Source organism: Nannospalax galili, unplaced genomic scaffold (genome assembly GCF_000622305.1).
Source record: "Nannospalax galili isolate Female #2095 unplaced genomic scaffold, S.galili_v1.0 scaffold471, whole genome shotgun sequence".
Taxonomy (NCBI): Eukaryota; Metazoa; Chordata; class Mammalia; order Rodentia; family Spalacidae; genus Nannospalax; species Nannospalax galili.
In genome coordinates, this window is record NW_008330333.1 from 1,797,911 (window position 1) to 1,811,155 (window position 13,245).

The 13,245-nt window shown below is 48.1% G+C and overlaps 1 protein-coding gene across 1 annotated transcript in view; it reads right to left on the reverse strand.

Annotated features, from left to right (window-relative positions):
- Positions 1-13,245, reverse strand: part of Trap1 (TNF receptor associated protein 1) — a 39,815-nt gene that overhangs the window by 268 nt on the left and 26,302 nt on the right. Inside the window, exons 8-17 of the mRNA XM_008846154.2 lie at positions 12,700-12,773; positions 11,802-11,957; positions 10,554-10,674; positions 9,717-9,786; positions 7,080-7,227; positions 4,804-4,989; positions 4,330-4,468; positions 3,649-3,734; positions 2,381-2,526; positions 124-196 (exon numbers count right to left, since the gene is read on the reverse strand). Coding sequence (XP_008844376.1) covers positions 124-196; positions 2,381-2,526; positions 3,649-3,734; positions 4,330-4,468; positions 4,804-4,989; positions 7,080-7,227; positions 9,717-9,786; positions 10,554-10,674; positions 11,802-11,957; positions 12,700-12,773 — 1,199 coding nt within the window. The remainder of the gene's footprint in view (positions 1-123; positions 197-2,380; positions 2,527-3,648; positions 3,735-4,329; positions 4,469-4,803; positions 4,990-7,079; positions 7,228-9,716; positions 9,787-10,553; positions 10,675-11,801; positions 11,958-12,699; positions 12,774-13,245) is intronic.

Genomic DNA, 13,245 nt, shown 5'->3' on the forward strand with positions numbered 1-13,245 from the left:
GGGACAGTGAAGGCAGGAGGATCAGAAGTTTAAGTCCAGCCTGAACAACAAAAAAGTAGAAAAGAGCAACTTCCTACCTAACAAGGCAGACTGAGGCCCCTAAACCCCATTGGTTCCTCTCACCTGATCCAGAAGCAGCTGGGCTAGCTCTGGCTCATGCTCTCTTAGCTGACTGAGCTTCTTGATCAGTGTGTGCCTGCAACATGAAAACCAACAAAGAAATCAGCTTACTTTGGGCACCAGTCACCCAGGGCTTCTATTTTCATATCTCCAGTTACCTTTCTGAGAATTTGGGGTTATCAGAACATTCTAAACATTGCCATTCCAGTACTTGGGGGGCAGAGGCAGGTAGATCTCTGTGAGTTCAAGCCTACCTGGTCTATATAGCGAGACACTCCATTCAAAAAGAAAAAGTATCAGAGGCCCCAAATAGTGTACACTAAAATATTGGGAGGACAAAATGTGGCTTCATCTGTGAAGACCATTAAGTGAAAATGAGAAGTTCATAAATAACTTTAAATGCATAGAAAAATAAGCATGAAAGAATAAGGTGGCCCTCTCAGGAGGAGGTAGAGGCGCAGACACTCCAGGAGTACCTTCCTGCACTAAGGGGAAAACAGGCCCAAGTACAAGCTTAGTGTCTGATAGAGGTAGCATTTCACAGTAAAGTGAGAAGGCATGTTAGTCTATCCTGCTAGGATAACTAACCATCAAGAAACAATGTTTATCTAAGTAACTGGTAGGAAACCAACCCAATCCCAGAAGAATCAAGGATTAAAAAGAACATAATATGAAAAAGCAAGTAAATATAATCTCACAAAGAAAGATTTCAATACAAAATAAAAACCCAGAAGCCAAAAAGGATACATTGGGAGTATGTTTTTCCTCCATAGGAAAAACCCCCTTTAGTTTAGATGTTCAATAAACTCCATTTCCTAACACAATTGAAACAGGAAACTCCTTAAACATCCTGACAGAGGAATCCACAAAACTAGAAGAAAGGATATTCTAAATGCTCTAACATGGCAGGGAGGGCCCTTGGATACACTGTAAAAACCTATGTATAGGACACTGACTGCCCTGTAGAATGAGGGACCACATGCTCCTTATTCCCTGTTACAAGAATAATTTTCCTATCCATGATTCTTTTTAATTCTGGACCATGTGAACATAACGAACAAAATCTAAAAGCAAGATTGAAAAGTTAAAGAGTCAGGGTTGGAGAAATGGCTCAGCAGTTAAGAACACTGGTTGTTCTTGCAGAAAACCCAGGTTCGAATCCCAGCACCCACATGGCAGCTAAAAACTGCCCGTAACTCCAGTCCCAGGGGACCCGACAGCCTCTTCTGACCTCCACGGGCATTGCATGACATGGGTGCATTTACCTACATGCAGGCAATACATGTGTACACATAAAATAAAAATAATACATTTTTTTAAATATTGAAAAAAAACAAATACACACACACACACTGGGGAAGGCAGATCTTCTTTGTTCAGTCCACTGAGTCAGTGCTCCTATCTCCTGTACATACCTTCACAGTTGATTCTCAAAAGCAGTGTTTACCAGTGAGCTGTCTGGCATCCCTTAGTGTCCTAGTTATCTGTAACTGTCAACTTGACACAGCCTAGAGTCACCTGAGAAGGGAGTCTCAATTGAGGGATTTCCCAGATCAAATTGGCCTGTGGGCACGTCTGTGGGGGATTCTCTCTTGATTGTTAATTTAAGTAGAAGGGGACCAGCCCACTTGGGTGGCACCATTCCCTGGGCAGGTGGTTCTGGGCTGTGAAAGAAAGCTAGCTGAGCATGAACCTGTGAGTGAGCCAGCAAGCAACATTCCTCCATGGTTTCTACTTCATGTTCCTGCTTGAGTTCCTGCCCTGACTTCCCTCGCCCTCTCTGACCTCCATGAGCATTGCATGACATGGGTGCATTTACCTACATGCAGGCAATACATGTGTACACATAAAATAAAAATAAAAAATAAAAGTTAAAAAAAAAAGAGTCCTAGGGCTGGAGAGGATGGCTCAGTTGGTTAAGAACACTGACTGACTGTTCTTGCAGAGGATCTGGGATCAGTTCTCAGCACCCATACGGCATGTAACAAGCATCAATAACTCCAATTCTAAGAGATCTGATGCTCTCTTCTAGCCTCTGTGTACACTTACATACATGAGGCAAAACACTCATACACATAACAAAAATAAAAACTTCCCGTGGATACAATTCAAATTCAGCTTAAATACATGGACCTTCTTGGAACCAACGTCCCATGGCACGTGAACTTCACTTCTTTCTTATGCTCCACAGTATGGAATAATCCACAGTAGCACAATTTGTAGGAGTCCCTGACAGGTCAGAGCTGGAGTCTGAACATACCTGGGGTTGATCTCCAGCGTGGGCTGTAGCAGCTGAGCACGCTCTTCCTGGGTCTTGGCTAGCTGCTGCATGCGCAAGAAGTGCCGAGCAGCCCCCATTTCCAGCACAGTCACCATGGCAGGGTGGGTGTCCAGGCGGAAAGTCACCTGCAAGCAAGGCCGGGGTGCAGATAAAGAAGAACCCAGGGATGAGAAATCCAGGGCTGGTAGGGTCTGAAGCAGAGTGTAGCTCCCCAGACCAAAGGGTTAAAAGGCAGAGTTTCAGGGCTAACCTCATTTCCTCTGCGTCAACCAAGGAAGGGCACCACAGAAAGGTGCTGAGGCCAGGGTGGGTGGGGACTCCTGCCTCATCCCTAAGGCCAGCAGGCAGCAGCATCTTACCATCAATGTTCTGGCTTGCCTGGCACTGTCCTCATCTCAAGTCTTCTGGAGCCTGTTAGCCTACCCTAATCTGCTGGTCTAGCCTCAGGGCAGGGCCTTCTCTGGACAGCCTCCTTTGCTCCCTCTTGAGATTCTCACTGTCCTGAGGAACTCTGAGAATCTTGCTCTATCTGAACCTCTGCAACCCCTTCCTGACAGGGTGCCGTTTACCATGGTGACTTCAGCAACTCAGGTTCTACCTCTCAACACAGGAGAATCTCGCCACTGAGGAGAATCATCTGAGCAGATCCAAATCCATAATCCCTTTACATCTAGTTTTGACCCTTCTCATCACAGCCCAGAGACAAGTAACGAGAACACTTGCCACAGCAGCAGGCACCACCACAGTCTCATCCGCCAGGTGTCCTGCCTGGGACCATATTTTATACATCTGCCTCTCCTGTGTGGCCATTCCTGAAAATGTCCCTGAGTCAGTGGTCCTTCATTGTGGACCCCTTCTCTGCTGGTTCTTTCTGAGTTAGACTGACAGGTTCTTAGGTCTCTGAAGCCCACCTGACTCTAAGGGTTGGGATAGCCTGTCTTTTCTTTGGAACCCCTGCTTCAGCAACTGTAGCTCCTAGAGGACCTGGGCCACACTGGCCTTGTTTGGCCACTAGAGACTCTGTCCCTCCCCTGACCACCAGGCTTCAGCTCTTCCTTTAGTTTCCTTGGATCCCTACACTGAGAAACAGGAGCCAGGCCTCATACTCCCTACTTCATCAGGGCTCCCAGGCAGTCTCCACTACTAGGCGAACACCCATCAAGCCTGCAACTCACAGCAGTAGCCAGGCAGTGAGACACACCAAGGGCCATAGTAGCTGGGTGATGACTATCTCAAGTAGGCCTCACCTTCACATTGGTAACACGAGACCCCAGTGCATTCCTCATCCAGGCCATCAGCTCTTCTGTCTCCTTCTCAGATAGGTGTTCTCTGGCTATAAAAGAACAGTGTGAGTGGACCTGGGGCTACCGCCCAGTGCCTCACTCAGCATGCTTCACTCAGCACATTCCTGGGCTGCCCCCAATCATACCACCTCAGCTAGGGGCAGACAAATGTTCTTGGAAACACATTTCACTTGTAAGAACCTTAAGAGGACACCTATGGTTGCCATGGTCTCTATTTCTTTTAGGGCTTTCAAAGAAATTTTGGAGCCCAACTGTGGTGGCACACACTTATAATCCCAGCACTCATGGGGCTGAGGTGAGAGGGTCAGAAGTTCATGGTCATCTGTGACTATACTGTGAGCTCCAATCTCCAAAAAACAGGGCAATCCTAATTCTCTTCAGAAGCCTGGCTAGTTGCAAGAGCCTCCACAGAAGGAGCCTCAGCAACTCCTGGACCCTGGGCCTTTCCCACACCTCTAAGATTCTCCCAAGCAGCTTCCTGCATAGGCTGGTAGATCCCGACCCAAGTGAGAAAGAGAACCCTGTTAGGCTGACAGGCAGGTCAAGAGGGCTCAGTGGGACAAGTGTCAGACCCCTGCCCAACACCTACACTGTCCCATACCCCAGAGACAGATGGGAAACAACCTGGAGATATGTCTTCAAACTTCTCCTCCTTGTAGTGATCAACAACAATGTCTGTCTCTACAGAGATCAGCTTCTTCTTGTCAAACTCACGCAGGTGCAGCAGAGTAAGCTCATCAAACTGCTCATAGCAGAATAGCACCTGTGGGTACCCAAACCTGTCAGCCCGCAAGAGCAGAGGGGACTCCTCCTGGGGACACTGGGGTTCTGAGCAATATTTTGCCAGAAGCTTCTAAGGAAGGTTCTGACTATCTTGGCAGCAGACATACAGACTATTCATGAACAAACCTATCTACCAACTAGTGAGAATTGTAGCCCCATCACAGACAGGTGCCCTACCTCCCACAACACAGCCTCCCAGGCTTCAAACATATTCAGTCATTTTCTCCCAAGCAGAGTTGGGAGGTTCAAGCCCCTCTCAGTTCAGACCTGGTGGGATACTATCCCTGGCTTGGCAACAGGACAGAGACTACCCACCTCTGTGTGTTTCTGCTTCATGGCCTCATAGTAGGGTGAATGCTCGGCCAGATGTCGGTTGGGGGCACACAGGTAGTAGATGTTGCGGGTACCAGCTTGCATGCGGCTGGCATAGTCTGGCAGACTGGTCAGCTGCCCAGCAGGCAGTGCTGAGGACTCATAGCGCAGCAGCTTTGCAATGTCCTCCTGCAGACATATGGGCAGATCATTGCTTCCTCCAGGGTGACATCTGAGCATCAGCCCCTGGCCTGGCCTGGCCTGGCCTCCAAGGGTTGTGGTAGACTTAGATAATTTCAGGCTTCACTTTTTCCATGAGCCCCACTAAAGAGACACAGGACTGTGGGAAGCCCTTCTAACCCAGGCAGCCTAGGGCATCCTGAAGACCTGTGCAGACTCTCAGGTAGCTGGCCCCTGTTCATTGCAGACCCTGTTTTGAACTTAGCATCTTCCCTCCATCCTCAGTGATACCAGGACACTAGATTTTGTGAAGTCCACATTCCCTAGCCTCCCTCAGAACCAGAGGTGCCCATGTCACCAAGCTCTGGCTTGTTGGGTATATGGCAAAATAGGCCTTAGAGAAGGCTCCTTAGAGGATAGGATGCAGGTGAAACCAGTGCAGCTGGTGTGGCGGTATGGAAAGGACAAGCTATGGGGCTGGTCTTGGAGCCATCAACCTGGATACTACCTTTTCTATGCCACTGCCACCTCTGACAATCCCAGCACCAGAATAGCACAGGCAGCACATGAACCTGGGGGAAGTATGGAAGGCACCCAGGGATAGGTCCAAATGAATGTTCTATGTCTTGGACTCAAGGTAGGTAGGCTGACAAAGAGATCTTGCAAAGTGCCCTGGCATGGGGTAGCCACATCCACAGTAAGGTTCATGCTCATGAATGCATCCAGCTCTCACTGTGCACAAATGTACCAAGTGAAGATGTATTTAACAAAGATTTAGAAAAGGCCCTGTCAAGCAGCAAATGCTACTGGCTATTAATACTAAAAGGTCAGGAGCTAGAGAAATGGCTTAGTGGATAAGAGCACTTGCTGTGCAATCATAAGGACTGGAGTTTAGATCTCAGCATCCTGTGCATGCCTGTTAACATCAGCTCTGAGGCAGGGAGAAGATAGGAAGATGGCAAGGTCTTGTTGGCTTCCAATATAGCTGAGAAAATGTGAGCCCTAAGTTAGAGGGAAGACCTTGCTTCAAAGGGAATTGGTGGAGAGTGACAGAGGACACCCAATATCCTCTTCTGGCCTCCATGTATATACCATATACATGTGCATATATATGCACCAACACAGTGTTCTCAATGCTACATCAATGGAGTTTATGCCATGTAAGTGATAGAAACTTCAGTTTAAAAAAATGATACAAACCATTTAGGAACAACTGGACTATTTTTCAGCAATTGGCTGCAAAATTAGCTGAACTGGCCCCAATGGCAGTATTAAGGGCTCTATTAGTTATACTGTGACCATCCCTTATTAAAACAGGTGTACCCCATCCTCTCTTTAACCCTCCCAACATCATCTGAGAAAGAAAATATGAATCTCTCATCTTGCCAGCTCCAGGGGCCAGGGTATCAAGGCTGATCTTTAGGCTAAGAGCTCAATGTCTGTGGGACAATGGCAATGTGATGGTTGATCTTGACTGCCACCTTGAATGGACTGAGAAGTGCCTACAAGATAGCAAAGCACACCTCTGGGTGAGTCTGGGAGGGCTTTTCCAACCTCTCAACCTGGCAGTGGACTCCAGCAGCTTTACACACAGCTTTATCTAAGGTCTCCATTCCTGTTAGTTTTCCATCACTGACAAAACACTTGAGAAAAATCCACTTAAAGAAGGAAAGATTAACTAAGGAGGAAGACTCACCCTGAATATGGGTGGCACTGTCCCATAGGCTGGGGGCCCAGAAAGAATAAAAAGGGGAAAATGAGAAAGTCAGAAAACAGGCATTCTCACTTGGTCTCTGCTTCCTAACTGCTATAACAGAGACTGTGCTATCCCAGCCACACCTTCCCCACCATAAGAGCAGTAAGTCCTTCCCTTAAGTTGCTTTTGTCAGGTATTCTGTCAGGGATGAGCATTTGACCAACACAGGTTAGGATACGCATGGACCTGCAGTGGACCTGTAGGAACCCAGGAGCCAATGATGACCTGGCAGCAGAGGGTAGGTGCTTGTCTGCCTCATTACCACATGCAGGGTGGCACCTACAGGCTTCTTCTGCAGCACCAGGGCCAAGGATGACCAAAAGGGACTGGAAAATCAACCTACCTTGACCTCCTGCTCTGCAGTGGTCACAATGCCCTCCCTCATGAACAAGCCATAATCTTCAAAAAACTTTGCGTATTTCTCGGCATCTTTTTTGCTCTGGTCAATGAAGAACTTGATCAGCCTCTGCTGTAGAACATCCCGGAGTTTCCTATAGAACAGAATTTACTGACTATAAATAGAACCTTCTGTGAAGTATCAGGGCCAGAAGACATGAGAAATGTTCAGCATATCAGAAATCAAAGGTACAAATACAGCAGTGCCCCTGGAACCAGATGAAAATCATGGAGCAAAAGGGAATCCTGAGCTACCCCCAAATGGGAGGTTCAATGGCCCCTGCAGATGGCAATGCAAACTGATACCCCTTCAGGACAATCCACAATGACACCCTGAGAAGATGTCTACCCTGGGCACCAGCAAGAATCAGACCCAGGAAATAAGGAGTGTGACTTCCACTGTGGCACAAGACAAACAGTTATGAACAGACTCAACAGTCCAGTGGGAGCGAACACATTAAAACTAATAGCATGGGCATGGTGGTGCACGCCTTTAATCCCAGCACTTGGGAGGCAGAGGCAGGCGGATCTCTATGGGTTCAAATCCATCCTGGTCTACATCATGAGCTCCAGGCCAGCTGAGGTTACAGAGGGACCCTGTCTCAAAAAGACCAAAATAAAATAATTAATAATGATACTGAAGATACCAAAAATATGACATCTAACAATCCTAGTGATGGGGAAAATGCCTTGTTAAAAAACCAAACCAAACCCAGGAAAACCCCAATACAGGTAAATTAGTACAGTATATGTGCATGCAGAGACTGCCTCCTCACTATGCAGAGCTTCTCATATTTTGGGTCAGTGATGTACATATCTCACACACTCTATATAACCTGGGACATACTGCATACACTATATACACACCTTGGCTTCTCAAACCTGGGATTCTATAATCAAGATATTTTTACTACAGCCTCATAAAAAGGCCTAAACTGACAAGCAGTTTTATTAGAGGGATCAGGGTCATATGTCCTGTTTGGTATTCTGCCTCTCCCTTACAAGGGTACAATTACAAGCTCTTTCCTTAGTACCAGGGTAGGGGAACATAATGTCTAAGCTCATCTAAGCTTTTGCTCCTCCATTCCTGCCTAGAATAACTCATCCTTGAGTCACAGTGCAGAGTGGGTACAAGGTAGGCATCCTTACCTACAAGTGGGCCACAGCAGCCCATGACAGGACATGAAACCTGTGAAGGGGGTACCCTCACAGGGACAGGGCTCTATACCTGACACTCTACACCTGTGTAGAGTGTCAGAGTTGAGGGGACACCCACATATGGGGCAGCAGTCACTGGTGTCAGAGCCAAGCAGGTGACAAGGCCCCTACAAGGAAGGCAGTGGCCAAGCAAACAAGGAATGTGGTTCTGGGGTCACCCCTGCCTCACCTAGCTCTGAGACATGGTGTCTGGACTCTCCCAAACTGTGGACACACCTGGGCTGGGTGGTGGGGATGGGCCACAACTGGGAACATGTCCCAGCACCAGTAATTCTTCAGAAACTCTCGGTATACTCAGAGTCCACACCTACAAACACACCAATGCACCTTTACCATCAGCAATGAAAAATCACCACACACCACAGGGTCCAGAGCTGCAGCAGGCAGCTGTGGTACCCCATAGCAGTGTGGGCAGTGAAGTAAAGGGTCAGTGTTAGGTCAGCAATGTCTGTGGGGGCTGGAAAAAAGAATCTTGTTCCTTTCTTCATTTATTGTACATTTGTATTTAATGGGAAATGTGATCCACCTTAAGATTCTGGATAAACAATATATACCTACTGTGCAGTTGTTAGAAGTGTGCTCCCAAAACAATAATGGCAGTAAAAAAGCCATCTACTCAGCACTTTTATTTCTGAAGGCCAGACAGGCCCACCCTCACCTGGCAACTCTGCTTGAAGCACCCAGTTTAAGAGATAAACTTGGGGCTCTCCCCATGTGGTAACTTATCCCCTAACAGGGCCCCAGCCTTCAGTGACCACACTCTAGTCAGGCTACATCTTGTTCTTTGTGAGCAACTTGGAGAACTTACTGGAGTTACAGATGGTTGTCAGCCGCCATGTGGGTGTTGGGAATCGAACCTGGGCCTATTTCCAATTTAGTTTTCATCTATATACTTACTCTGAAACCTATGCTTATGTAGGCTGTCAATCAGCTGCCCTCTAAAATGAATAGTGGCCATATCTAGGCAAGGGTTATTTATGGATAAGCTGCATGTTTTTTAAGAATAATGCCAGCTCTGAATAAAGACTATCTGTAGAGCCTGTAACTAAAGAGAGCAAGTGAAGACCAAATGGAGGCACCTGAGCCAGGCATACCCCTGTGTAGGGTCCAGCTTGGCCTTGTCAGAGCACCACTATTTTGGAGGTTTGACCTTGGCAGTAACCAGCCAGTGCCAAATCCTTCCTGATCACAGAATGAGTTGCTCAGCCATCGGCTCCAGAGGCCAGGCCTGGGCACCTAGACAGATACGGAGGGCCCCTACCCCTAAGGCCTCATTCACCCTCGACTTCTGGAAGTCATGTCTGGTCCCATGGAGCTGAGAATGCTTTCCCAAGAGTTCCCCACTCCACCCATCCTCCAGGCTTACCGGATGAGTGCACTCTCCTGCAGGAGCTCCCGGCTGAGGTTCAGGGGAATATCCTCACTGTCCACAACACCTGAGATGACAGGGAATATCAGGACCCAGTGTCTGTGGGCCCTTGACTACTACCCAAGACCTTCACATTTTGAACTGGTTTTTCACCTCACTGCCTCATAGCCTCGTATGAACCATGGATTAAGAGGAGAGCTGATTGGGGAGGGAGAGAATGCAGTTCCTCACAGTCCTGCTCATACCCCAGGTCGGAAGGGCATAGCCAGCCTGGGGATAAGACACAGTTTGAGGGCAGGCCTGACCTGTGCTGGGAGTGGTGCGTGCAGTCTCAAAAGACCTAGGGGCACATGGAAAAAAAATTCCAGATTTTACTTTACAAGCCCTAAATTAGGCATATAATCCCAGCACTCAGGAGGCTGAGGCCTAGGCTATATACAAGACCTTATCTCAAAAGAAAAAAAGCCCTAAATGTATCATAGCTACTGTGTGCTTTTGACCCAAAAACGTAAATGCTCAATTCTTTTGCTGGACTTTAATCTCAGGCCCAATATAATTTACACACAAATTTGAAACTCATGCCAAGTCTCTAAACATGAAAGAACTTAATGCCCCTCTGCCTTCTGCTAGGACTACTGCTAGGCTGGGACATTTCCTGGATGCTCTGAGCTCCTTTCCTGGCTGCTCCATAGAACTGGGCCAGCATGGTTAGCTCCACTGAGTAAGAGTGGTTGGAGAGCCAACATGCAGTAGGCAGCAGAGGGGCACATGGGAAGACACTTAAGGACACGGACCATAACCCACATCACAGAGCCTGGGTGTTGGCAACTGTACCTCGAATGAAGCGTAGCCACTTGGGCAAGATATCCGTAGCCTTGGTCTGGATGAGGATCTTGCGGCTATAGAGTGCCACACTGGAGCCCAGCTCCCTACTCATGTCAAACATGGATGGTTTCTGGGGGAAAGGAAAGAAGGTCAGGTGGCAGGAGCAGAGGATAGGGGGAGGCAGGTCCGAGGACAGCATGGCAGAGAGACAGCATCTCCCAAGGCCACATGGGTGATGAACCCCAAGGGTGAGCAAGGCCAAAAATCAGAAAACAATGTACCTGCCCCTCACACAGATGTCTACTCTGCCAGAACCCATGAGGGCTCTGGAGGGGATTGGGCAGACTCCCCAAGCTACACTCTACAGAATACATCAAACAATAAAGTCCTCTATGTACCCAAGAACAGAGCCAAAACTACCTATGGGTCAGGGCCAGCAAGCCACAGCCTCCAAGCCAAATGCAGCTCAGGCTCTTCTACCACCATTGCAGGTTGGGGCCTGATAATGATTTCTACATTTTTAAAAAGTTAGGACCCCCACCCCCCAAAAAAAGAAAAGAAGAAAGAAATCAAACAGAAATATCTCCCAACACACAAGATGAAATTTGAATTCTGGGATTTCTGGGATCACAGGTTCCCTGGGATAAAGCTTTGTTGGTTTACTAAGGCATCTGCCACCACCCAGCAGAGTTGGCAGTTATCACACAAGATTACAAAGCCCAAATCTGTGCTCACTGCCTACTGCTCCTGCTCTGCTTTAGCACTGGTTGCAGTCACAATGTAGGCTGATCTAGGAAGTCCCAATGAGCTAAGACATAGCATTTCTGGTAAGTCCATAGATGCCAAGGCCCCGCAGGGCCTTCAGACCTAACAAGGTTATGGCGGCCCAGGGCCCAGCCTGGTTCTTTCCCAGGGGGGCAATAAGAAGTGAGGGCTACAAGGGGCCACTGAGGTGAGGCTGTAGAATAGGTCCTGACCAGGCTTAGCATGTAGGACTTGCCAGAGCCACCGCTGCTGCCACAAACCAGGGAGCCCAAGAGACAAGTGACAGCAGCAGAGTCCTTTTCAGAGCTTCGTGCAGAAACCGCAACCCTCCACAACACTGGCAAACGTGCAGCTGTTCCAAGGGAACCTCCTTGGGTACCGTGAATCAGTCCTTGACCTTGGGCACAGAACCTGGGCCTGTACTGAAAGACGCTTCCTTCGCTGGGCTGCCACAGTGTTGAAGGCTAAGCCAGGGCTAGCGAAGCACCTTACCATCTCTGGCACATAGAAGATGCTCCGGATGTTGAGTGGTGCATCCGTCTTGTAGTGCAGGGTGAAGCGGGGCTTGTCATAAGCCTGAGCAATGTAATGGTAGAATTCCTCATGCTGTGATTCACTGATGTCTTTGGGGTCCATCATCCAAATGGCCTAGCAATGGAAATTGATGGAGAGGTTTCATGTTCAAGCATGTCTTCCCAATGACTACACAGAGTGAATTAGAGGAGCATGTGTACCCACATGGGTCTCCTGGATAGGCAGGCAAGGAACAAAGAAACCCCTGAATCGACAGCTCCTCATCAGCACTAGTAAGTGTTGGGAACAACACAAGGGGAGATATGCAAAAGGCTCTGAACAAGTATCCCTCCCCAGGAAAGCATATTGCAAAGAGCCAATCAGGAGACTACACCTAAGAGTACTTAGCAGAGATTAAAGACACCGCCCATTGGGCAAGCTGATAACATGTGGTACTTCCATGAGATGGAATACTACCCAGCTACAAAAAAACAAAGCTACCTATACCTGCTACAATGTGACTCCATTAATGTATAATGCTCAAATCAGGCAAATTCAAACAGAAAGTATACTGTAGCTGCCAGGTCTGGGGATGAGGAAGTGTCAGTAGGAACAAGATTATTTTTCAAAGTGATGGAAATGTTCTACAACTGGCTCTGGAGGTGGCTGGCTGCATGACACTGTGAACATAATCACTACTTACTAAATAGGGGGTTTGTGTGATGTGTAAATTATATCCTGGGGGACCCTGCCTGTATCCCTAGCCTGTCTTTCCCGTGATTCTGAGCAGCATCCCCCATGCTATCTCTGCCTCTCCATCCTTGGAAGTGTGTGTTTCTGTAGCTGCCTGAGTCCCACAGTCCGCCCAGGACCTCACCTGCAAGGTGTTAATCCGCCTTCCATTAAGGTACAAAGGGAAGCTGACAAAGTTACTGTACTTTGTTACCACATCTGCAGGAGACAGAGAAACACCAGTGAAGACCCACGGCATGCAGAAATAAAAGCATGGAGGTCTCCAGGTGCACAGGGAGGGCTTGTCTGTCCTACACATGGCGGGCAGACGCAGAGCTTGAGACAGAAGCAGATCTCTTAGGTCACCATAACAGGGAACCAGGAGACTGTCTGGTGGCGAAAAATTAGCTTCATGGGCTAAGGGTGCACCCCAAGAAATGCTCTGTGCTCCCCAGAGTTTTCATCTAGCCAGATAGATGAAACCGGTCTCTTGACCGTTCATCTATCCCAGTCCTCACCAAACCTGGACTTGAAAGGCTCCAGCCAGCAGGTGGCAGAGTCCTGGGACTTTACAGCCTAATGGACTTTGCCAACCCAGGCAGGCTCATAAAGACAGAGGGCTACATAGCTCTACCATCAGGTTTGGTCAGAAGGCCAGTGGGGACTCCCCTTTCCAAATGTGTCAGCCAAG